This window comes from Pararge aegeria, chromosome 18 (genome assembly GCF_905163445.1).
Source record: "Pararge aegeria chromosome 18, ilParAegt1.1, whole genome shotgun sequence".
Classification (NCBI taxonomy): domain Eukaryota; kingdom Metazoa; phylum Arthropoda; class Insecta; order Lepidoptera; family Nymphalidae; genus Pararge; species Pararge aegeria.
In genome coordinates, this window is record NC_053197.1 from 598,423 (window position 1) to 624,884 (window position 26,462).

The window sequence follows — 26,462 nt, forward strand, 5'->3', positions numbered from 1 at the left end:
TGAATTCATAATCTTAAATTTCGGCACGTTGCATTGCCTCGTGATTCTTGACACATGCAAATGTCTATATGGTAGACGAATGTGCAATTTAGTATTACTAAATAGCAAAATATGCTCTTCTAGATAAACGGATTTAGGTATGTGTGTGTTGCTTCTATTCAAATAAATCAAAATCTGAATTTGTGTTGCATAAACTGAGAATGTATGGTATTCCGGGTTTTCTGAATTAATGATCTGAATTCAGATTTTTTTAAATTAAGAGACATTTCGGCTGTGTCAGACCAGGCTTCATGCAAATTAAAGTACAAGTGTCTATGATGTGGAAAGTATCGTAAACCTTGTTAATTAATACTGAATTAAAGTAGAGAGAAATAGTAGTTAATAATACAATAAATAATGTCAAAATAGTATTTACTCAGTCATAATGCGTAATCTTACAACTAATAAAAAAAATGGCATACTAACTAATAATTAATAGTTGTTTACCCTTATTAGTATAATACATATCACTTTTTAAGCTACGTAGACAATATACCTTAGCAATATTCATTATTATTATTTGCATAATATGAAAAAAAATTCAACACCGATAAAATTCACGCTTGTTGTGGCTCAGTATTTAGATTAATTGCATTCTATACAGCAACAACAACATAGTTCGTACATTCTAATTGGTTGCGTTATCTGTATGGCATTGCATATAAAGATTCCGCGTCAAGGTAAAATGAACGGACTATAGTTTCATGTCATCTATCTCATGAAACATGCTTATTACTGTCTAGCAATCTAAGAATACCTATTTTCATTGTTCTTAGCTTGTCATAAATATAACTATGACGTTATAACATTACATTCGTATAAACTAATAGCAGATGAATGTTTCGAGCATAAAATGGTATATCATGAACTTTGATTGGCTATATTTTCGCCCCTACCAAAATTGTTTATTTGCGCTGTACGATTATACAAGTGGTAGTACAATATACTTCGTTAGATTATACATTAAATTAAAAAAAATATTATCACAAGTAAAATTGCATTTATCGATTTGTACTTGAGGTAAATAAACAACAGACTGGCACCACGTAATTTGCTTAGCAATAAAATAAACTATTTATAATTTTATAAACGTTAAAACTAATGTTAACGGGCTAATTCGCGATAAGGCTGCTGTAACAACGCAGAGTAATAATAATCCAATGTGTAGTCTTAAATAGTACCTAATGTTTAACCGATTTTTTAAAATAGATGTGCACTTGATCTGGCGATGATATAATAGACTGATGGAATACAATGAACATAAAGCTTAATTTGCTAGGATGTGTATGTGTATGAGGATGCTCCGGTGTCGGAGTGAAAAGTGGATCGTAGTCGTATATATATAAATATCGAAGAAATTATAAATTGCACGCTATTGATTTTCCTGGTATTTGTAATATATGCATGATGCATGCTGTCAACCAATAGGTAGTTTGATTTAATTACAACAAAATATAACTAAGAAAAACACTAGAAATCCACACTTAGTACGATTATCTCTCTTCGTTGTTACATCGCAATCCGAATGTGCCCTTTAAGGCACAAAGCATGTTGAAGAACTATTTCCAACCATAATTTTAATGATCAACAAGAAAAACGTTAACGCGGTTGCCCTAAGCTGACTTCGCCATCACTTCTACTGCTTTTGTTTGTCTTCTTCCTATTTATCTGCCTTACACTAGCTTCTCCCTCGCTCCTCAAAGGTAGTATAGCACCTGATGGATCTGAGTTATACTTAGATTGCGATGACGTAGAACTTATTTCAGATATAGAAAGTATTCTACTCTTTTTAAGCCTTTTAAATTTCTCATTTATTTCCCCTAAACTACTTATATCCGACGATGAATAATCGCCATCGACAGAACTTGAGCTACTGAATACATGTCTTCGTAGGATGTCATATTTTGCAGTTTGTTTGTTATTTTGCACTTTTATTTCTAATTTAGAAAAAACATCTCGTGAAGTTTCGGGGAGACGTAAACTAAATCGAGGTGACGATAAGTTTGCGGATATTCCCAGATCATCATTTTCTAATTCAACCTTTAATTCCTCTTCGTTTGTAATGGGGGCAATTGGACTAGTTTGTTGATAGACATTCATGGATAAGGCGAAAGGTGAAGTAGTACGCGTTTTAGTTCTAGTAGGTGATGTCATAACACTTTTGGCACGGGCAGGTGATGTTTGAGTAATTTTCTGAGAAGCAGCCATATTTCTTTCACTATTCTCATTATCAATTTTCCCTGATGTTGACGGTTTATTTAAACTCTTCTCCAATAAATCACCGTATTCGTCAATAATTAACTTTTTAATAAATTCCTTTTCTAATTTAAACATCTTTTCTACCTCTCCTCTGGGATCAGTTGAAGGCCACAAGTCATTGTGAATTGGCTGTACATTCCGTTCATCCCTTGGAGAAGTTTGAGTTTCTTTCGGAGTTATTTTATTGCTGGTATTACTTTGTGTACCAGTTTCTTGAGTGTCTACAGAATGGACAAATTCAAATACATCTACTTTGTTCTTAAGTGATAAATTAGGTGCTTTAGTGAAAGTCATATTGCTGTCGTTTATTCTATTCTTTTCTTCTGTTGTTACGTTGGGCTTATTGTTTTCTTCTATGCCCGAATAATCTGACAGTGAATGTGAAGTTTTAGATGTTTCGGACTTAGTTGGTTTTGTATGCTCAGAAGCATCAGATTTTTCATCCTCGAAATCATCTACATAACTATCATCTCTTGGGCTGCCATTTGCTTTATTTTGAATACTCTCATTTGATGCTGTACTCGTATTTTTACTTTTTTTCAATGTATGACTAACCTTCGTTTCAATATCTAAAACTTCTTGCAATAAGTTTTCATCAGACGTAGTAAAAATTTTGGAGCTCTCAATTTGAAATTCTTTCTTTGGGCTGTCATTATGAAATGAATTTTCACGACTGCTTAATATTTTATCTAAGATGGGACTCAATACAACCTTGCTTTTGTTAGGTATATTAGATATTTCTCTTTCAATATCACTAACATTCACTCCTCCTAAAGTAAATTTAGAATAAGGTATGTACTCGGCATTATTTAAGCCAGGTTTTGATTGATTAGGATTTTTGTTTTCTTTTACTTTAACTGTCGCAGAAGGATTGTTAATGGCGTTTTTGGATGCTTTTCTTCTCTTTCCATCACTTGACTGTGTATTAAGTGGCCTACTATACACAGTATTTAACTTCTTTTTCCATTCTTCTAAATTAGCATGTGGACGACTTGGACCTTTTTTTATAGTGTTACTCTTTTTAGTATTTCGCACAACTTTCTGATCTAATTTGGACAATCTACGGGCAATAGAAATATTGTGTAACTCTGTTTGTAATCTTTGTTGAGAATCAGAACTATTATTATTAGATTCACTACTTGCACAAGCCGTCATTGTGGAGACTTTACGCGTGGCTGGCCTATTATTCGAAGCTATTGATATATACTGACTGTTATCGAATTTAATTAGATTTGTCTGCTTATTTTCTAACGGTGGTTCATGTTGCATTTCAATAACTAATGCATTTTGTTGAACTGGTTGCTGTGTAGAAGTTTCAATGCTTTCGGGTGAAATATCTATATGTAAAACATTTTGTAATCTTAGTTCACTTCTTATATCAATGCTAGGCATTTCTTGGATTTGCAGTGATTTCTGCGGTGTTCGCTTCATATTAGATTTGATGTATTCATGACAGACTTCGTTATAGGCTACAGCGGGCTTGGCAATACATTTACTTTCCTGGGCAATATTGATTTTGGTTTGCTTATCTGTGAGTTGTTCATCACCAAGGTTTTCTTTTATATTCATTATATTAGTGCCTGACATTTGCAACTTTTTCTTTAATGGTTGTTTTCTGAGCATTGTCAATTTATTAGGTTGTATATTAGTTTTGACTTCATTATTTCTGTTAATTATATCGTTTATAAATTTTGAAGTGCTAGCAACTGATACTTTTCCTGATGTAATTGGAGTAGATTGAGTTCTGCCAACTATTTTGTTTCCATAAAATCTGGCGTTTACAACTTCTTCTATGTGAACTTTTTCATTAAACTCTTCATCCAAGGGCATCGGCAACGTTTTCACTTGTACTCCTGACTCGTGATACTTGGATAGTTCTCCAGAGAGCAGCTTCAAGTCATCCGCAGTGGTTTGCAGCATGTCATGTAATTTCCTCAATAATATTTCATCTTCTGGCCTTAATGCCGGCTCGGCATTCCATATGTCATCGCCTATAATGTTAACCATATCAATTTGTTTTCTGCTCTCAACCTAAAAAATAAATAAAGAATATTATTTGTAACATTTTCTTAAGAAAATTCACAAAATAATGATAATAACTCTAAAGTTAAGCTTACCAAATAGCGATCGACTGGGTAAGGTGTAACTGCGGGTCTCATCTGTTTGTCAGACACAGCGGCTCCGGCATCCTCTCTCCACTGCGTTCTGTTGACAATGAATTAAATAATCATTAATTTTATTGAATATTATATCAATATGTTTATAACTATTTGCTCTGAGGTTTGAGGACTCTACGATTGAGTTAGCTTAACTTATGGAGAAACTCCATAACGCAACGGTGTTTGTCGTGGATTGGTTTGCACGGCAAGGCAGGAGTCAAAAGTTTATCACCTGATTATATCCACACAGAGAGGAGATAAACATTTTGTTCTTTCCCCGTTGTGAAAATGTCTCTAGCCCATGCTAGCCCGTGCTGGTGTCTCCTTCACCCATGGTTACCTTCTCACCAACCAAGACGAACCGTGCGATTTCAAATGTTATGGTAGTATTCTCCTTCCAGTAAAAACATTTTAATAGATTAACAACTCTGAAGATCACTGCATAGTTTGGATAATATAGTGCAAGCGTCTACAGAAAGTAGTTTACATTTTTATGCATAATCGTAACATCTACCTTGGGAATCGTATTGTACACCCCCTGGGGCTAAAACATCAACAGTCAAGTTGGAGTGGTTGTTGCTGGTTGTTGTAATGGCTGTTGGATGAATTCACGGCATCATTGTAAGTTTTCTTTGCAAAATTTTGTCAACAGAGAGCCATCGACAGCATGTTTGATGATACGCCTTTTAAGGAAACTGGCGATCCAATCGTACAGTTTAGTAGTTAGTTATTTCATACCCGGAGAATACCGGACAGTAAAGGCGAAAATATTTTAGCAAATATTCCCAACCGTAATTTTTAACAAACTTAACAGCTGAAAATCCATAAAGTGAGATTTTATTATTCGGGGTTATTTTTAATTCAATATTGGGAATAAAGATAAGGTTGAGCTATAAATGAAAGGTCATTGTTACAAAATCACATCAATTGTATTTCACCAACATTTACATTAACGTCTTAATCAAAGCATTTCATTTGCTGCTTACAGTAAGAAAGATACAAGTCTCATAATATTTGGATGACTCTCCGTCAATCTACATACAAGCCTATTGATAAAGGCGGACTATAACACTTTGAGATGTTAAATGCCATCTGAACATCGATCGAATCACAAAAGTTTCATCTTAATATCTAATAACAATAGTATAAAGTAGGGGCGTTATAGTATGCCCCCGAAACACCATAAAACAACTTTATTACTGTGTTACATTTATTTGAGTAATTACAAAATCATCAACTTTATTTTTGAAAACATAAAAGTCAAGATCTCTTCTGTTCCAACACAGAAAACATTCAACATCTCAGAGGCGTAAAAAAGATGCACATTTTGTGCTTACAACTTTTACTATTTGCCACACTTTGGCATACGAATTTTATTTTGTTATATCCCCGAGCTCGGGCAAAATTCCACTGATACTACATTCAATTTCGAAATCTATCAGAAGAACCTTAGATAGCCCAAAAAAGTTCAATATTATGCATGCTTGTTAATAAAAAATAATACAATATAAAAAGCATTATTAAAAACATCAATATAGTACAGAGTAACTATCATTTAACGGTTCTTTAATTACATCAAAAACAATAAATATTTATTTATTTCTGTAAACAGATATTGTGAGTTTAATTATGCAAGTGGTACGATGCGACCCGAGAATGATAAAATGCATGCGATACTAGAATACATTGTTAATTGAACAGTTACATGTGATGATAAAGAAACGTCAATACTAGTTTCATGTGACAAAATAATGTGATCTATTATAAGTAACTACAAAGTTCACAGTACTTAGTAATACTGACTGGGCATTTTAGCCGCTCCACGATATCTATATTATTTACAAGTAGACGAAGTATATACAACGTACGTATATGTACACAAATATCTAAAATAAATAAAGGACATATCAATTTGATTGAATGTTCAGTAAATACGCAGTGTTTAAAGTCACGCTGCGTCTCGCTTATGGATATGACACTACAGATAACACACTGTACGAGGCATATATAATGACAAACTATAAGAACCGAAGGCGCTCGGTCTCAACCCGTACACCGAAACGACAGTTCAACGATCAGACCGTGAAGTGCCTGCCGCTAAGTAGACCCCTGAGCCGGCTATCGGCTCCTATCGCGAGAAAACTCAACACAAGCTTCACAAACTAGGTTCAAAGCCAAGTAAAAGTGCGAAAGCAAAATTCAAAGCTAAACGGCCGTCATCTGATAGCCTTCGAAATTGACACACTACAAACTGTATAACATTATGACATATATAATAATAATAATATAATGATAATTACTTCACTTTATACAAATACAGCAGCGAGTTTTAAGAGTTCCTATAACGGCCGCGTGCCCGCGGATCTGACGATTTGACATTTCACAAAATGACTAGGTGCGCCTCAGCGCACAAGCGAGCCCGCTAATACTGCGGCCCCTCGGCCACCAGCCCGCTCCGCGTGGAGCCCCTCTACCCTACGCGACAACCAACCTCGAAAGCTCCCAGAGCCAAACAAGAAAAACAACAATTTTGAATGATCTCCAATCGTAACACAACGCCGTAACGCCTCTCCACCGCCAAACTAAACTAAAGTCATCTCCTGACCGAACCTTGTCGCCGAATGAAAGACTAACGGAACTCGAGCCACTCTGAATAAATCGCTTCGTAATACAAAACAACACTATTTCTCATGCGCCGAATGTAATAAATACAAATATACATCGAGCTAATATCTGTACAATGCGCAACGCGCTTACATTATCCGAAACTACGTTTTACAGGCCGTACGTGGCTACACAAAATGTCATGATCATAATTATATCGCATAATACTCGTATAGTGTATAAGAATCACAATATAAATAAATGCCAAGTTAACTATGGTTCGGGACCTAAAGGTAACTAAGAAAATGGCATCCGAAGAAATCCCTTCTCCCGATACGACGCGCGTCGGGAGTCACTAGTCACTTCAGATAAAAATACAACGTTTCCAGGAACGACTCTCCCAACGTATAAAGACAGAAATCGTAAAATCTTCGAAAACAGATATGTACTATATTCAGAATATTGCAATACTAACATCGCATTAAAACACTTAACGCTACCGACTCGGACGCGTCTCGCGATGGCAACCAGTGCAGTGACACATCCATTACGCTGAATACGGTTCATATCGCGCGGGAAGCCAATCCGAATGCCGGCCTCGAGCGAGGTGCCGACAGAGCCTACTTATTTACAAGGTATATACAAGTGATCGGTTCGACACGGACACGTTCCCAACAGAGCCGGCGCGCGGCGCTGCGGCCGCGGGCGCTCTCCGCACCACGCCTCTGCGCTCAACAGCGAGAGGGACAAGAGCTAAAGTCGGGCGGCGCTGTGCTGCCTTAAGTCTCCCGCTCCTTCTTCGGCTTGAACTCCTCGCCGAGGATCGTGGCGATCTCGCCCTGCATGAACGCCCAGGGCACGGTTGAATTCGCCAGGGGGCACTTCTCGCCACTCGGGCAGTACACCTGCGACCAACGAAACTGGGATTAATATGGTTCATTACATAACCGAACATTTGATAGCGACAAGCGACAATATATTTGTGCAAGCGAAAAGTCAGAAGCTCACCTCAGATCCTTGCTGCCGCTTGATGGAGTCTCGCGAGCAGGGGAAGCAGAACTTGTGGTGCGGCTGGCTGGGGCACTGCACGAAGTGGGTATCCTCGAGGCGCTCTTGGCACAGCGTGCACTTGAGCAGCGGCGCGGGCGCCGGGGCGGCGCCTTCCGCGCCCTCGCCCGCCTCCGTCGACGACACCGACGTGGTGGACGACACGTGCCGCGAGCCCGACGACCGCCGCCCGCCGTTCGACCCTGCCGGACGGAGGACAACTTGAGCTACCGTCTGCTAAGCTAATGGTTTACTGTACGCGTTAGGAGCTGTCGCATGTCTAGTCAGCAGACTGTAGCTTGGGAGCACGGGTGCGAGCGGTCGTCGGGCGCACGCCGGCGTCGGGCGCCGCCCGAGTCCGACCCACAGCTGGTACTAACGTCACGATAAACGGATTGAACGATTCCAAATATTCATTGAACGTTCATTACTTAGCAACTCCTTAAAGCTCATCCAATAATCCTGCGATAACAGGATGGCACGACGTTGAAGTATCCTATCAAAGTCAAATATTTCTTAATTCTTTTGAATTCGCTTTAATCCTCCTAATAATTGGGAACAGTACATAGTAATTGCTGTCGACTGTCCTGTGCATGCGTTAAACTTCTCAATTATCTACAAAAAAGTACTTTTGGTTTCATAACAAATACATATTGAGCAACGTTCAGGTAGAATTTTCATGAATTCCAAGTTGTTTAGTGCGATTTAGTGTCACAATGTAAACATACCTGATGAGTTGGGCGAATGCTGGCTAGACCGGCTAGCTGACCGCTGAGGCGGAGGCTGAGGCGGTGATCCTCCAGCCGATCGTGGGGATCCTGGTGGCAGCGTGTCAGTCACTGACATGAGAGCGGCCATGGGAGACGGCCCAGAACCTGCGCCTGATACAGGCGGGGATCCAGCTGTGCGGCCCAGAGGCGATCCTGCCGAGCCATTTGTGAGTGGAGCGCTGTTGGCGTACCCTGAACAAATTGCAGACTTTTTGTAAGACAGGATTTCAAATCGTGAATTCAAAGCATCAAAGGATTTTTTTTTATCAATTTGCGGACATTCCCTTTATTTTAAAAGTTGAAAACTTAATTGATTATGAAAAAATGTTTTAAAAATCTTTCGTTTTAATCATAACGAATTGATAAGTTACGGAATATACAAGACTCCTAGCTTCTAGACGTTTTATTACTCTGCAATATAGTGTATTCTATTATGAAATAAAGCATGCTACCCTAACTCGTGCACATGGCATTTTCAAACTTTGCGTACAAATGCGTCATTCAGCAAGTTTCATTTGGCATCATCTGCACTACTTTTGGCACTATGAACAGTTCGTTGCTCAGTATCTGAATGCCTAAAACAAAGTGCCGCTTTCGATGTGTCGTCGACGACATCATTAATTCAATTCACCCGAATAACCTCACATTCAATGTTGGATGACACATCGCTTGTGGACCGCCGGATAGTAAACACACGTTCACACACACGCACATAGTCATACGTCGTATAAATAGCATTGTGTGTTAATACGCGCTTACGTAGCGCCTCGATGTGTCATTGCTGCGTCTTTGGGCTAACTGAGGCAGCAGACGGGTAGGTAAGTATGGTAGTATGTACGAGTGGCACACTTGCACGGTTCCAATCGTGAATGCGGCGTTGCCAAACATCGCATTACCGAGGTGGGTGCCTAGTTTCCATATGTGCATTTGCCGATCAAGCTTTATTAATTTTTGCTGGAAACGTTTTCAAAATGGCTACAGCTGGAAATGGATGTAGCGATAGAAGTGGAGTGAAAGAACTGAGCAAAGCTTTAAAAAAAAACCTTGATACCCTCTGCGAATTTCTATGTCAGATAGATCGAAATGCTGGCCAGTATGTAGGCTGTCATACGAGGGAGGAAGAAAATGAACACGCTCTGTATTGTGTTGTGAGTGAAACACTTAGCGTCACATGTCGCAGTGAAATGGAACGTAAACAGATAATTTATTGGAGTAACGTGCGAAAGGGCGTGAGTGATGGTGGGACTCGGGCAGCGGGCTGACAGGCGCGGCCCATATGGCGGTGACGTCACGCGACCTTTTTGGCCTGCGAGTCGTGGCGCGCTCCCTACACACACGCCAGCGGAATGTGGTCGGGCAACTCTGCCAAGCGTAGGCAGGCGCTATATTTTTTCGCCTTCGGCCTAACATACGTACGCGAGCGAAAATGTCGTCACGCGACGTTGCCGCGCCGCCCGCTGTCGTGCATGCATCTCACGGCGCGTTCGCAGTTCGCACTACGTGGGTGTTGGTGGCTCGTACGACACGTCGCGCGCTGGTGTGCGCGAGAGGCCGCGGGCTCGCTTTCGAGAACGCTCAACCAGTCCGACCGGTTCTGTATTTATGGACCGAGTTAATGCACCTACCTAGATTTGAGTCCCTTGGCGAACGCTTGCGCAAAACATCCAACATTTTCTAGCTACACGTAGGTACGGCTTTACTATCACCAGCACTATCGCAACAAGCGTGACTTTTACACTTCCATTTACAGCTATTTTTAAATTGTTAATATATACTGTTATTAGTAAACAACGACATTTTAACTGCGTTACATCATGCGCGTTGTTCAGAAAGTTGTCGATAAGTTAGCTGTAGATAGTGTTCGGAATACATGATCACCTGTTTAATGTTATTTAAATCGTTAATATCATTATTTGTCATAGTCAATTGTTGTTAAATTAACAAGCGGTAAAACCGGTTATGTAGATGACTAAAATGAAGAAGAAAACGTATTGGTGCGTTTACGTTCCTGAATCAAATCCAAGTTAAGTACCTCTATCTTTTAATCTGTTTGTTGGTATTCAGATTGTAAAATCCGATAGGATTGTATTGAATTGTACTAACAACGATCGTTCTCATCGATAGCAAACGCGACAATTAAAATAATAAATTAGGGCCTAAGCTGTTTCTATCACCCTCTTGCTTCTCTATACTTTTAAATTTAAATAATATTACGTTTTAAAACATTTTTACATAATTTCAGAATGAAATTGTAAGTGTGATAGTTAAAACTTACCATTAGTTTTAAAAGAAGCATCAAAAGAAGGTGTCCTTAGTGGATGTTTCTCTTGTTTGAAAGCCCGTTCAGGCGCAAACGCAGCAGCGAGTGAGACGGCGGGAAGAGAATCACCCCGAGTTAGCGGTGGTCGTGAGTGTTCTTCCAGAAGCCTCTTCGTAGGCTCATGATGAGTCTGGTGATCATCATCATCTAACGGTCGTTTAAGCGTTAGTCCTGGAGCCAGTTGTGCTGTTCTGTGAGTTGGGATATGAGCGAGAGGCAAATGTGCCATCCGCCTATTTTCATGCTCTTCCCTGCGACCTCCGTACTCTGCAAGCAGTCCTGCATTCGTCGCTGGTCGTGAGTGATGTAAAGTAAATGCGGTGGTGGGAGCGTGGTGCGCCGGTGGTGCTGGCTGTCCCCTGGATGTCGTTTCGGCGCCATTCTGATGGGCCTCTAACGGTGTCCTGTGCGCAGGTTTGGCGTGCGTCGGACCACGGCCTTCCTGAAATCCATGTGCACGCTTCAGCTGTCTCGCCGTGTCCAGGACCACCTCGATCCTGTCCGCACCTTCGTAGTTGACACAGCCGCGGCACACCGCCTCCGAGAACTCGTGCAACATAGCCCACGGCATGCGGGGCAAGTCGCACAAGTAGCAGTGCTGACGCTTTTGCATCACCGACATCTCGCCGCCGAATATAGTACGGTATGCGAGAGATCGGCTACCGTCGTCACTCCCCTTGAAAATTGTCACAGATTTCTTGTACTCGCTAAGAAAGACACTGTCACCATGGTACACTTGAGCACTGATATCACAATATGTAACGCGGGGACCGGTTGGCGTAGAGGCACTCGTGTCGCTAGCGGGTCGAAGAGAGACTGAGCTCGCGGCGACGGGAGCGGCGGCCGCGGGGGGTCGGGCGGCGGCGGCCATTATCGAGCGGTGACGTCAGCGCGCGCACCGCGTCGCGGCGAGGACGAGCCGTTAGCCCGACGCGGATGCGTCCCGCACGCCGCGCGCCACCCCTGCATCACCCCACAGTACTTGTAGTGCGATAATGAACGCGATACATGCGCAGCCAGCCGGCAGATGCACTAACATTACAAAATATTGTAGGTACCTACTACCGCTGTAAATAAAAACGCATATCCATGCATTATGTTTGGGATTTAATAACAAGGTCCTATCATGATTTAATAATGGTAATGATCATCTATATCTAAGCTAGGTAAATAAAGAATGGTTTATGAGAAAATAATAACATAAGAAATATTTAGACAAACTTGGTCAAGTCCATTACATAAATTTTGGATGAAGTCTGTTTTCTTAAATTTTCTTTTATTATATCACAAGGTGACGGTGTGAAATCAAATCTAACGATTTTTGTAGGGATCTCTTTATCTTTACGTCAATACTTTGGCAAATATAGAACATTTTCCCATCTTCACTTTCCCTTTCAAAATATATGACATGTCTTTTATACATGGAAGTATAGGGTCCGAGTTTCCAGCTCTCTCTTCTACCTCATCACAATCTGTAAACTTCAATAGGAATAACAGCTCCACTTTGGTAGGAGTTAACTTTTGTTAATTAAATCAATGGCGGAATTCTTGTTGTTCTCTAAATACAGACGTTTCATTTCATCTTCTAGTTTTGCTTTTCTTCTTCCAGTTCCCTTTCTTTAGCTCTAAGCATATTGGCTACTTGTTGATCTAGAATTTTTCTAATTGAGTTATCTTTTGAGCTAAGATTTGGTAAGAGCATTCTTGGACGAGTCCACCAAGATGCCAATGAGTCTGAAGCACTGTCAAGCACAATATTAAGCGATGTTTTACTTGAACTGCCACCATTTTACTTTAAGCTTGTTTTAGAAAGATGATCATTTACTAGAGCAAACCATGAAGAATATCTTGAAGAATCAGACATTTTGTCACCTATTTCCAACACGTGCAATTTAGATAAATTTATATTTTTCACATTTCAATGGCTTAGTATTAAATATGTGGGTAAGCGCACTTAATTTTCACAAAACCGTCTTAATTGGATGCACTACACAAGTGAAATTATTATAAACAAGGATTTATTTTTCTTTTATGGCTTTTAGATTTGCCAACACAGTGCGATGCATTCCACTAAGGATACGTAAAATGGAGAAGACCCGGTAATACGCAGCGGTTCGAAAGTTCGTTGATTTAGACTCGAGAGTCTGACGATGTCGTTAAAATTGTAGGTTACCCTCGATATTTCAATAATAATCGAAAATTGACAGATGTTATCTGGTTACCTACCTTTCGTAACATAATGTAGGTGGGTTTAAATTATCTTGTTTTTACAAAACAATAAGTCAATTATTGATATTAGAAATATAGAAATGGTAAAGTTTGAATGTATATCCAATCTCAAAATAACCTAGGCCAGCTAAGCTATATTGATTAAAGAAACTCATAGATTCCGCTACAGGAACCGATATTATTCAATGAAAGTAAACAGCTACCGCTATAGAATAACAATTAGTGCTATCGCGTATAACCGACGTGCTTGATGCATTAGATTTCAATCGATTCACACTCAATAGTTTGTTCCTTTCTGGCGGATGTGTTTTTAAATTATTATTACTATCAGAGTCGCGTAGTCGTTTAGCATGATCGGATTCGGCTGGAAGACGGGAGCGGGAGGGTAACGAAACCGGTGTGGCAGCCATCTTGAGATGTGACGTCACGTGACGAGTCAGCCGAGCGAGCGGCGCGGCAACATCGCATCCACCGCAATGTTGTCGCTGTGTTGTGTTTTAACAATAATAAGGCCCATCGGTTTTTGTATGCGTAGGATCGGGGAAAAACAGTTATGCGGTCAGGTACATGACGAGTGCTATGGTACCAAATACTACAAAGTTTACAACGAATTGGTTCTGGGTATTATTCTTCCTTTCATCATCTATCATTAATCTGCTTTGGTTTTATTAGAAGTACCTATATAAATAGTGATACAGGATTATAGATTAGGACTGCATATAAAGCAGGAGTTCTTATGAGTAGTAGGTTATATGATACGTCGATAGGTACTACAAAACTCTTCAGATTCTAAAAACTAATTCTATCGTATTTTATCAAATTTGATTATGAGACAGGGCCATGAGAATAAAAATTCTCATGGTAGCTGCGACAGTAATTTGCATTATTTTTGCGTTTAGTCTTACAGAGGATCATTTCTGTGAATCATGGCAGTAGTATGTTTATATCTGACAATGTAGAAGTATACTGACGCCGTATATTATACCTACATAGTCATTATTCATCAGTTATCCTATTATAGGAGTGGGTAAACAAATAAATGTTGCAACTCCCCAGATATTACTCTGGATAAAAACAAGCCAAAACTAAGGAAGTTCAACATTGAATACCTACTTACTAAAATATCGTAAGTTCAGTAACTTAATTTATACGTTCTTATATATTTAAGAAACGTATTGCAATGATAAAAAGATAAACCAAATCGTCTAAGTTTTAAGCACACACAAAATTTTCTAAAAATCCTAGGTATAACAGAAATCCATAGAATATTTAAAATCCTAATGTATCTGTGACAATCACTTCAAGCTAAACTCAGTTAAGCTTTCATCCGTCCCCCAAAGCTCTGAGGAGAATCCTATTACCAGAAAGCGAAGCCACCGTAGGTATTAAAAAAAACCTCAGTACCTACTTATCAACCATTATATTTTGTAGACAAAGGTTCATCGTTTCACAAAGATGTAACATAAATAAAAATCATCATCATCTTTATTAGTGCACATTTTATTTTTTGTCGCACTAGCAATTTCAGTAGGTATGTAGTACGTAATTTGGTTTGAACTATCGGTTTGAAAACGAAACGAAACTACCTTTGTTAAAGTAATATATGTATCTATCTTTGTACGGAAATATGTACCTACTTCCATCTTCCTCTCTTCAAGCTCTGTCAAAAAGCTTTGCAACTGCTACAAAAATATATTGATAATTTGGATCTGGAGTAAGATAAAAAAGGAAAGCATTCTATCATCCAGCAAATTCGTGTACAACTTTACAACAATATTTGTCATTGCTTTTGTTGGAATTTTAAGCATGTAGGTATGTAGTATGTTTATCAGACAAGCGAGACAAAGTAAACCTTTTATCTTATCAGTTAATTGTTTTTCGTAACTATTATATTATGTGTGCCTGCGCGAAGTCGTGCGTCACTCTCTAGATTACAAACAGTTTTATTATAATAATTATTTTATGTGATAGGTAGCTTGTCTGTGTCAATTTTATTGTTTACCCGGAAATGCATCGGTTTAGAGAATAAAATGCTTTTTTTGTTCGCTGATCGGCACTTTTCTATCAGATTGTTTCATAAAGCATGATTTTCGATTATGACGAAAAAAAAAACGTAGAATCTACTTACTAAAATCGGACGGAAACTTTTGACATTGTAATATAGTCTGCGAGAGGTACAGAAGTTATTTGTGATGTTCAGTTTAAGTTTTATAATAACCCCTAAATCTTTTAGCAATTAATCCATACATATAATTTTAGACTTGCAAATATGTTACTTTAATACACATCTGGAAAGGCACGGGTCGCTTCCATTACATTAGGATAAGAAGCTTAAAACACTTATTACATAAAATATTATGGTTCCAGGATAAAATTATCATAAACGACAGCAAATCAGTAATATCGATTTAAGTGAGGTTATTATTTGCAAAAATTAGAGACCTGTTAATTCTTAATATAAATAAAAACCACGGTTATTAATCAAATATATTACAATCGACGAATTCATTATTTAATAAAAATTGTTATTGTATTTAAAAGATTGGAAATATCAGTGTGGGCTTTGTCCTTTGTTTAGTTACATATCGATAACTAATTGGGCGTAAGGTAGTTGAGGGCGATCAATTGCTTTAAAGAAGAATGTGCAGAAATGAGCACATTCTGTAATAAAAAAAAAGCAATCGTTAATAGATATCCTTACTAATATTAGAAATGCGAAAGTTTTTTGTTTCTTTGTTTGTATTTAAAAGCGGAAAAAGAACGCGTGCAACAGATATCGATTTAAATGCACCAAAAAATATTTTATCCATACACTATAAACAACTTCTTGTGGAACTGGGATTACGAGAACTAATTTTCCGATCTCAATAAATAACCCTCAAAGGTTATTAAAACAGTTGGAATTCTTGAAAATGGTAGACTATTAACCGTGCGTTGAACTAGCTGTAACAACGCCTGCAATACGCTTGCGTGGTGGCCATCTCTCGCTGTGCAATCGACACGCGTCGGCCATGTTTATTTACATATATTTAGAGGGCACAGACATATAGGCCAGGCAACATAAGGTTTTAGAAAAAAACAGTCGCGCAAAGTCAAAGACTATTTAAATCCATTACCGTACAAGTAAAAAGTCCTTATTTTTAATTAGGTTATATTAATTATCCAATTATCTTTCATAGCGATATTACTCTATATGTCCATAAGATATGTCTAAATTAATTGCGATATTTTGTTGTATAATATCATCACCACTGTACTGTTAAATTAATGCTATTTTATGGAGAAGATTTTAGAGAAAAACGGAATAGAGACAAAAACGAAGAAAATTCCTGAAATATTTTTTTTGCTAACAGTTTTAATGTTAACCGACATACCTTTGACGATACAGGGATTAAAAGGGATCAAACCAATTTATAGAAAGATATGTTACAAAATAGGTTACTAAAAGATCAGGAAACGTATAGCCTAGCAAAGTTCTGCTCATTCAGAGTTTTCGAATGATCAGTACTTTACATGCCAACGAGCAGGTTGCGACGAAGTAATGGCGCGGTACGCCCGAGAGAGGGTGGGAACGTTATTGATTTTCTGGAGCGGACGGTCTATGGAATTCCGTAATAAATTTTTACGTAAGATCGACTATAGTGGGTGTTACGTATAATTATTTGGGTTTGTCGGCGTTACAGCAGATTTGGAAGTTAAAAACGTGGAACATATGCCTATAATTACAGTTTTCTCAGCTTACGGAGATATGTTTTCAACCTCATGATGATACTTAAAGTTATTGAGCGGACTGTTGTCGAGGAAAACTTGAACTCCCATAAGACCATTCAGTGTTGTCAGTCTGTTTATGAGCCTGACTTTTCGAGTGCCTTCCGTTCTTTTTCGCAGAAACATGCAACGCTTGGCAAATCCTGATTATTCGCTCCGATTTGCTATACCGACAAAAGCAATCATTGTTGGGAAACTACTCACGATTTTACTCAGTTATTGTTTTGATGACTAGAGAGTGATAAGTTAATTTGTCCTTTTTGTTTTTAATACTACGATTGAAAATAATCCACTGGAGTTTTGTTGGTTTCTATATGGTTCCTGCACTACTAATGTCGGGCTTCTTGCCCTAATCTTATACTACCATTTAACAGGCTTAACAAAACCTCTTCTTCCACTCTCATCCATGCAAAAGCTTTCAACTCATTAGCTTCTCTTATTGCACCACTATTGAATATACCATCGTCTATTGTCCATTGTGTTCATCTACCACTCTACCACCTATGTCAATGTATGGCATCAAGGTGACATCAAGTGTTTCAATGTTAATTCGCTTTTTACCCTCATTATTTTAGGCGTTTAAATTTAAACTACAAATGAAAGAAGAACTACGATTTTGACGAGTGTTGGACTTACCATTACTTACATAAATTAATCGGGTATACAACGATAAGAAACCAAGCGTCTTTGCAGCCGTTTCTTATCGATCGTTTATCATCTGTTGTAGAATTAGGGTATTCTATAAGTTTAGTGCCGCATTTTAATTTCCGTAGTTTAGTGCCGCATTTTTCAAGCAGCTCTCCTGTCGGGCCATCTCATTATCTAGTTATTATTTGGACAATCGACGGTAATACAGCGGTCCTTTGTTCCGCATGGCACTCAATCAAGGAGTCTTTTGTTCCAAGCTATTAGCCCGCCCAGCCCTCCACGCTCGATATATATCTATAGCTGGCTAGATGGCGACGGGAGATCGATCTGGAGCCCTCGGGGGCGCATGCTCGGGCCAACTCCCAACACGTGTCAGTGTTTATTTACGTTGCGTAGGTGGCAACAAAGATTCAGCTACACAAAAAATGTAATAGATACATTCTGCTATGCGTTAGATAGTAACTACATATAACTTATTAGTATATATTTTGTAAAGATCATTTTCAAAGAGAAGTATTTAAAAAAATCTTGTCTTTTTACTTTCCGACGCAAGAGTAATTTTCGGAAATTATGTCGCTTTGTCTGTCTTTTTTCAATCTCCTCTTTTTATATATATACTAGCTAATGTTTAATTTGGTACACTAAGTGATCCCTATGACAACGAAACAACATACCATAACAAACCATAATGATGTAGCCACGTTTATGAACTACGCAATTCCTTGAAGATATTTTCTCTTGATTTGGTCTTAATAGACATTGTTATCATCTTTATAATGACATTTCCCCATGATAAACAGTTTTATAGGGATTTTCTATATTTCTAACGTCCAAGAGATCCTAATTCAAAGGTTTTCAAGTCCAGAAAATTCGTAATGTGATGTTGTTTTTTCAACTGGTTGTTGGTCTATCAACGCTGCATTTCCCAGCGCTGGGTTTCCACCTTGGAATCTCACTTCCAACAGTCCTCCGACCATCGTACTACTTTCTACCTCAGCTTTATTTATTCAGAAAATCCTTCACTCATTGAGCAATGAGTTGAGACTTCCTCGATTAAATAAGAATGTTTATCATTTTCATAAACAGCGAACGATCAATAAATATCAGGGAACAATGTACGGTAAACTAGAAATAGTACCCTTTTATTAGAAGTTATTAAAAGTATAATTTTAAAATACTATAAAACTCAAAGGGCTAAAACTGCACCCTTCACTGCATATAACATCTAGTATTAGGTAGGTGGGGTACTTGAAAATATCGACATGCGCGTAGATACAAAGACAAAGGGACGAGGGGACGCTGAGAGTTCAATATTTTGTCATGAACCCAATTCCGCAGTCGATTTACACGCTACAGACGAGCTACGAGTATAATGTCTGATGTTACGAGAATCTATACCCGAGCACCCTTGAAATGGACTCATAATAGGACGAGTAAAGACCCGAAAACAAGTTACATCATGCAGTGAAGCGGCGAGGGGGGGAAAGGGTGGTATTGATTCGTGACGTCACATGCGCGTAGCCCGGCCGTGGAGAGACCAAGGCATGCATTTGATCGTGATAAAATATAGCACGTAAATTGGAAGTTATAAATTATTACTACAGACTATAGATCTACATATATAAGCCTTCCGAAACTGTTTAAGAAAACAATGCGCAAAAATGACACATTACATTGAGCAATACATTACATTGAGCATGAATGTTTTTCAATGTCTGGGTGTTTATCTGTATATTATAAGTATTTATGAATATTACTCATAAAAATATTCATCAGTCATCTCAGTACCCATAACACAAGCTACGCTTACTATGGGGCTAGATGGCGCTGAGTGCGTTGTCGTAGTATATATATAATTATTTATTAAATTATTAGAAATATAAAGTTTGAGCAACTCCGCGTAATTGAAAGAGCAACCTATTACTTAAATAATTCTAGAGTATGATTTGTAGATTGGAAATTAAGAAATTTGCTTATGTGCTCTCGATGAAATAAAACTTGTCTTCAGAAAACAAACTCGGTGGAAGGACTTTATGTTGTAAGCATGGATTTCATATTTATAGATTTTAAAGTAAAAGGCAGGTAGACTTTCAATAACTCAAATCTGTCTTTATTGAGAGTTTAAAAATGTAACAGTCTTTAACTTTCTGAGACAAGTCACAGACAGGAAGAAAATAAATTAAATACTAAACAAAGATACGAACTACTATCGTCTATCAGAAATGCGTATTCATAGATATATAGACTGTTTTCCTAGTAATATGATACGTTAATACGTTATTTATTGACAGAGTAGGTAATACTAGTTTACTTTAAAGCTCTTTGTAAGCTATCGATCATCCTCGCAAATCCTTTGAAGTAAATAGATAACGATAGATAACGATAAAGGGCATAAAAGATAAACCGAATGGTGCTGAATAACTATTCAACATCCGCTGTAATGTGGGCATAAAGATGCTATGAACAAAATATGATAAAAAATCCAAGACACAATTTTTTATATTAAGTACTGAGGCTGGCAACCGAGGGGGTTTTAGTGGGTAGAAATCCCACATGACCCAAATTCTCCCACAGAGAATTGGGTATCTTTTAAGAAGATTTCCCCCCGGTCAACAAAAAAAAAAGGACTTTCTTTAGGGGAAATGAGTTCGATCCAATGACTTTTCGGAGTAATGTGCGTTTTTAATTGAAGCAATTTTAATATCACTTGCTTTAACGGTGAAGGAAAAACAATGTGAGGAAACCTGCATGTCTGAGAGTTCTCCATGATGTTCTCTACGGCGTGTGAAGTCTATACCAATCCTCACTTGGCCAGCGTGGTTGACTACACCCTTTCATTCTGAGTGGAGATCCATGCCCTATAGTGGGCTGGTAATGGGTTGATGTTGATGATGGTAATGAATTATTTACTCGATTATATTATTTGTCAGTTGTATAAGTTGGGTTGCCAGGTCGCCAAGCTTAATAGCCGGACCGACAAGCCAGTTTGACCGGACATTTGGGTAAAAAGACCAGACGTTATACAATATTGAGGATTTTGTATCTCAGAACGATAAAAAATAGTTTCTCAAAAAAATTTTGTTGGATTACTACCCATTGCAGTCGATTCGCCTGCGCTCGGTGCTTGCTCGTTTGTTAAATGTAAGAAGCCAAGCCGGACCCGTTCATTTTGGCCGGAAATACAATCAAAAAGCCTCACTATGTCCGGCTTTATCCGGACGCCTGGCAACGCTATGTATATGTGTATACTCAAAATATATATTGTTACTTGATAGAATTTACATAACTGTCCGAGGCATTGCAATAAGATTACGAATTATTGCAGTTTTTGGTAGATTATGCAAGAACGAGTTCTAGACCTATCATAACGTTGGGAATTTAGTAACGCGATGCGGGTGCGGAGGGTAGCGTGAAATTGGTATTGAACGAGAGGAGAAAGACAACTGACTGCGCATGTCAGGAGCGTATCGATTTGGGACTTGAGAGCTGGTCGATGCTGTTTGAGCATTCGAGTTCCCTTGATACGTGGTAGGTAAAAGTTTGATGCATTTGACGGATTCTTTGTCAAACGGAGTCTAATATTTAACACCTTTATAATCTTCTTCGAAGACGACACAATCGTCGCTTAACATTGATTTCGTTTTGACTCTGATAAGTATTTTAGCACAGATACAGCGACCGCGGGTTATAATCACCTTCAACTCACTACCGGCCCACTACAGGGTACGGATTTCCTTTCAAAATGAGAAAGCCGGCCTTGGTCTAGACTAGGCCTTAGTCCACCACGCTGGCCAATTGTGGTTGAATAAAAAAATAACTGTTTTCAAAAGTACAGCCTTATCTTAAAAAATAAAAATCGGTGACATCGACAAAAAATAATATTTTGGCTTCTTTGGCTTTTTGATGTAACTGTAGCTTGTTTACTGAAAACGGGTGTAGGATATCACTGGAAAATTTCTTAGTCCACGGTGTGTCAGAAATGTAGCGCAGACGGAGTTGCTTATAAGCAAGAAGTCAGGTGAGAATAAAACACCTTTGGCAAAATCATGCTGATCTTAGGAGATCTAGTCGTTGGAGCCGAAAAGTCCACTTTTGGAGAATGGATAGACAAGAAAGCGTGGTGAAGGATGCCGCCCAACACAAAGGACCGAGGTGTGAAATGAGATGATAAAGTAACTAAAATATGTGTCTATCCGAAAGAATCTCAGAGTGTGGTGGTGTGGTGGTGCTCATTGGGAAAAGTATAATGTATAAAGGTATATGTTTTGATGATAATAATGATAAATTTGGGGAATTTCATTCAGAAATGTCAAACCCATGACAAACTTATCCAAACATAAAACGTTGTTTATTATTTTAAGTAAGTAATAGTTCCTACCTAATGACTTAGATACCAAGAGGTTTTTTTGAAAAATCGGCGATATTTGTACGATCGTGAACCTATCGTGGGATTTCAATAAATGGATAGTTTACATTAATTAATATCAAAGTTTACATATAAACAATTATACGTAGGCATCTGCAAAGGAAATGAGAACATCAAATACACCTTGCTTATAAAAATAGGTTCCCAGGCTCCAGTGATACAAAAAAACGCACCTGAGCTTTCAAAAACCTATTCAGAACCGTACAATAAACTTTCTAAAGTCACTGCAAGCAAATATGACTCTTGTCGCAACGTGATAAGAGAAATAAATGTTAACGATCATCATTAAAAGATGTTCCAAAGGCAATGTGACACAATAAAAGACTCACAAAAAATTATGGGGTTATATTTTTTACGCTCCTACTGACACGTGTATCTTCTTAGAAGATGTAATTATAGGCCTTATGTGAATCAGAATAGGGAGTGAGAAGGTACATAGGGCGCTGGCTCCTTTTCGTCGATCGATATTATCTGCTGCAGAATCCTTGGCCCGGTTCCCATTGCGACCCGGTCGGTACACTCCCGGTTCATGGAGAGGCGTACGCTACTTTACATATAATAAGTAATAAATTAACGTGGTTCTACAATAATATATATTTATGCTTCCCTGGTACACGAATTTTAGGATAGGTACTGTATTTAATAAGTTATAAACCTCAACATAATAGGATTGTTTCTGCTAAGACTTGTGGACTTCAGAAATACACCATATTTCCTAATGCGTTTTTTAAATAATTTGATATTATAATTAATGGACAGTATTTTCTCGTAGGTTGTTTTAGGACAAGATGCCAAAAGGAAAATGGAGGAAGGACCAACCTGTCACAGCTCACAAAAGTTTTTCTAGGAAGCAGTTCCTTAATACAAACGCGAAGACACAAAATATCACCATTAAACTTCACCTGGAACTCGGACGACATCTTCTTAATGTCCTTATGCTATCTTAGAGTTTATTTACGAATGCTTAGTTCGTATTACACTTTGATATGTAAAATGCGCGCGTTCAAGATGCAAAACGTCTTTCACTTCGAAGGAACAAACTCAGGGTTCGCCTTGCGTGTTTACAAATTTGTTATGTGGAAGAGAATGATTTACTAGGTATGATCAAACATGTAGGAGTGAAGGGAACGCCAATTTGAAACAGATTCACAGAGACTGACACCTCAAATTAATTAATATATGCTTTTGAGTTCTACCAACTTGTTATCTCCTTTACATAGTATAAACTATAAAACAAAGTCGTTCCCGCTTTTGTTAGATCTTTTAAACTACGAAACGGATTTTTATGCAGTAAACATTCATACCGTTATAGAATAGAAAAACAAATAAATTCAAAGATTTGTAATGTGATGTCACACACTACACTATTACTACTCGTATCTTTGTGCGCTTGTATTGCAAATGTTTGATAAACCTTACGGGATAGATCATATTAATGTAGTTACTACGGAATTGTATTATCACTCACTCCAAACTGTCTCACGTTATAATTATAGTAGTTAGTAGTCAAGCGTTTAGTGCAGAAGTCGTCCTGGGAAGTACTGACGTACTGCTGTGTTCTGGTCTGAAGGGCGTGGTAGTCTGTGAATTTACAGGCATATGGAACTTAACACCTACGCCTCTGGTTGATGGACAAAGTGCGGCATGTTGCAGGACGAGTTCCTGTCATGCTCTTCTTAGTGTTGCCTTGTGTATAGGCGCTGGTTTCTACTTACCATCAGGTGGGTAATCTGCTTGGTCCGTCAACTAGCACTACCTTTGGTGGCCTAGAAGGGATCGCTATGAAGCGATAAGGCCGCCAAATTTTACCTTCTATCTTATCCTTATTTTGTAATACATGTGCGCTGCGGCTTCGCCCTCGTAAATTGCGGGACGCAGCGATCTGCTACAAAGTCTTCACCTACCTCAATAAATCAGATACCAAATGCAAAGTTTTTTCAATATTAGGTACTGAAGGTGCCAACCTATGGTATTAAGTACAGATAGTATTTCAACAAATTTAAACAAACAACTGAGGTGTAGGCGAACTATATATCTCTTCTCGCTGTTGGATTTTTAATAACCCTCTATTCGAAACCTTCAACCGCGTAAACATTGCTAATCGCAAATGACCTTCCCGAGTACCTACTTCCGTTTTGATTAAAAAGGTTTTAAAAGGTTTGCACAAAGCCACATCGACGGACTAAGTTCCTCATTATAGTGCAGGGACTTCAATTTTTAATTCTGTAAAGAGCTCCACGAGTTGAATAGGTAACGTAAGTACACTCGTACCTACTCAGTTGAGCGGGGTCACCATGGCCTATTTTCGAAAGGCTTCTTTTTGAGAACCCCATTGAATAATCAGACGCTTTACAAGCAGCTCTATTTAGGTTAAGAGATTCAAAATTCCTATTATCTATTTTCTGTGGATCTACAACCGGTTTTTCTTGCATGGGACAGACAAGATCTACTAAGAGCTAATCTACCAATTCTAATCTACTATTTATTTGTGTTATTATTCACTGTAAAGTCAACATCTCCTGAGGATGCTCCGGTTTCGAAGCGAAATGTGCGTAGAGGGTACATGGCCGAAGATTTGTTTAGTGTGGAGTAGAAAGATTGAAGAAATTATAAATTACACCATACAGATTCTCCTGCTTTTAGCGGAGTATAGCAAATTAAGCTTAATTTTCAAAATATATCATAGAATTCCGCAAAGTAACGCCTGGTTCTATCCAATATCTAATCTATCAGTAAAAAAATTAAAACTGTAAGAGATAAGAAATGAATATCTAACATATCATAGCCACCTTTTTCAATTGACTTCTAAAGGAAGTTGAAATTTATTGTGATTTATTTATGGCGATGTTACTGTATATCTCTCTTCAGAAATTTTTAAGTAAGATTACAAGATAATTGCTAAATAATTAAACTGTCTGAATCATGGCCGCGCATCACGCTGAAACTACAGAGTTAATTAAAATGAAAATTCTATCAGAAAACTTTAAAAAAACTTTGAAAAAATAAGGCTCGCTTGTAATTATTAGTTTGTGCTTATTTGAAATGAGAGCTAATAATTTACTGCACATAATGAAAATTTGAAGCAATTAAAATATCACTTGCTTCCTGCATACCTAAGAGTTCTCCTTAATGTTCTCAAAGGTGTGTGAAGTCCACCAATCCGCACTGGGCCAGCGTGGTTGACTACGGCCTACAGTCTTCTCATTCTGAGAGGAGACCCGTGCCCTGCAGTGGGCCGGTAATGGGTTGATATGATTTGAGGATAATAAAAATTTGGCTGTAGTATATGCATTTGTAGTCATAAAAACTTAAGTTGAAAACTATTTTAATCTGACACTAGATTGTTGGTTACTTTAGTTGCATCAATATTGTCATTAATTATGTCTTTCAGTTCACTGATCTCAATAGTTGCTGGCTGATCTGCCAACGACTTGTCTGCTTTTGACAAATTAGCTCACAACTATTCTTGGCCTATAGCATCACTTTCCCACTAAAGTTGACCTTTATATTGGTACGTATCTGAACTTCCAGGTAATACTCATTGCATCATTATATACTTCAGGCTAAATTCAGACCGCTCAACCTCATATTACCAGTCAACAATTAGCTGTGACGTTAACATTATTTCTTCTTTTCATCGGCACCGACATTGGTATGTATTATCATTTGATGACACATGCTGTGGGCGATGCGTTACGTAAGTGTACAAGATTGTTTTGGACATGAGGAAAGGGTAAGATCATGATCATGCTAACTTAATTCGTACTAATACTGTAAGTGCGAAAATATGTTTGTTTGTTTGCCCTTACGTTCGAAATAAGGAGCAGATCGCCTTCGTTTTTGACTTAGAGTTCGTTAAGGTACATATGCTACTTTTTATTCCCATAATAATAATAATTGAACTGTCACCGAATATTCATTAAAAACTTCATCAGTCATCTTATTACAAATAACTCAAGCTTCGCTTACATTGAGGCTAGATGGCGATGTGTGTATTGTCGTAGTATATTTATTTATTATTTATTTATATTCCTTATCATATTTAGCTCGTTTCATATCCTTCTTTGGTTTGATAATATCGACCAAAATTTTCAAGGGAAGTTTTGAGAAAAGCGAAGAGCTGTATAAGTGTATAATGCTACATCAAAATTCCCAGGCAAATTTCAAATCTAGGCAATGAAATTTTGTGCTAC

General features: G+C 38.1%; 1 protein-coding gene across 5 annotated transcripts in view; it reads right to left on the reverse strand.

Moving 5' to 3' along the window:
- Positions 1 to 394: 394 nt before the first annotated feature.
- Positions 395 to 26,462, reverse strand: part of LOC120631404 (interferon regulatory factor 2-binding protein-like A) — a 150,718-nt gene continuing 124,650 nt past the window's right edge. For 2 of the 5 annotated variants that reach the window (XM_039900970.1, XM_039900969.1), the window contains exons 4-5: positions 4,416 to 4,503; positions 395 to 4,329 (exon numbers count right to left, since the gene is read on the reverse strand). In XM_039900970.1, coding sequence (XP_039756904.1) covers positions 1,639 to 4,329; positions 4,416 to 4,503 — 2,779 coding nt within the window. In that variant the 3' untranslated portion in view covers positions 395 to 1,638. Of the gene's footprint in view, positions 4,330 to 4,415; positions 4,504 to 5,367; positions 7,967 to 8,069; positions 8,312 to 8,836; positions 9,071 to 11,153; positions 13,336 to 23,088; positions 23,374 to 26,462 lie in introns of those variants that run through there. The other 3 variants (XM_039900974.1, XM_039900972.1, XM_039900973.1) reach the window with 3 other exon arrangements.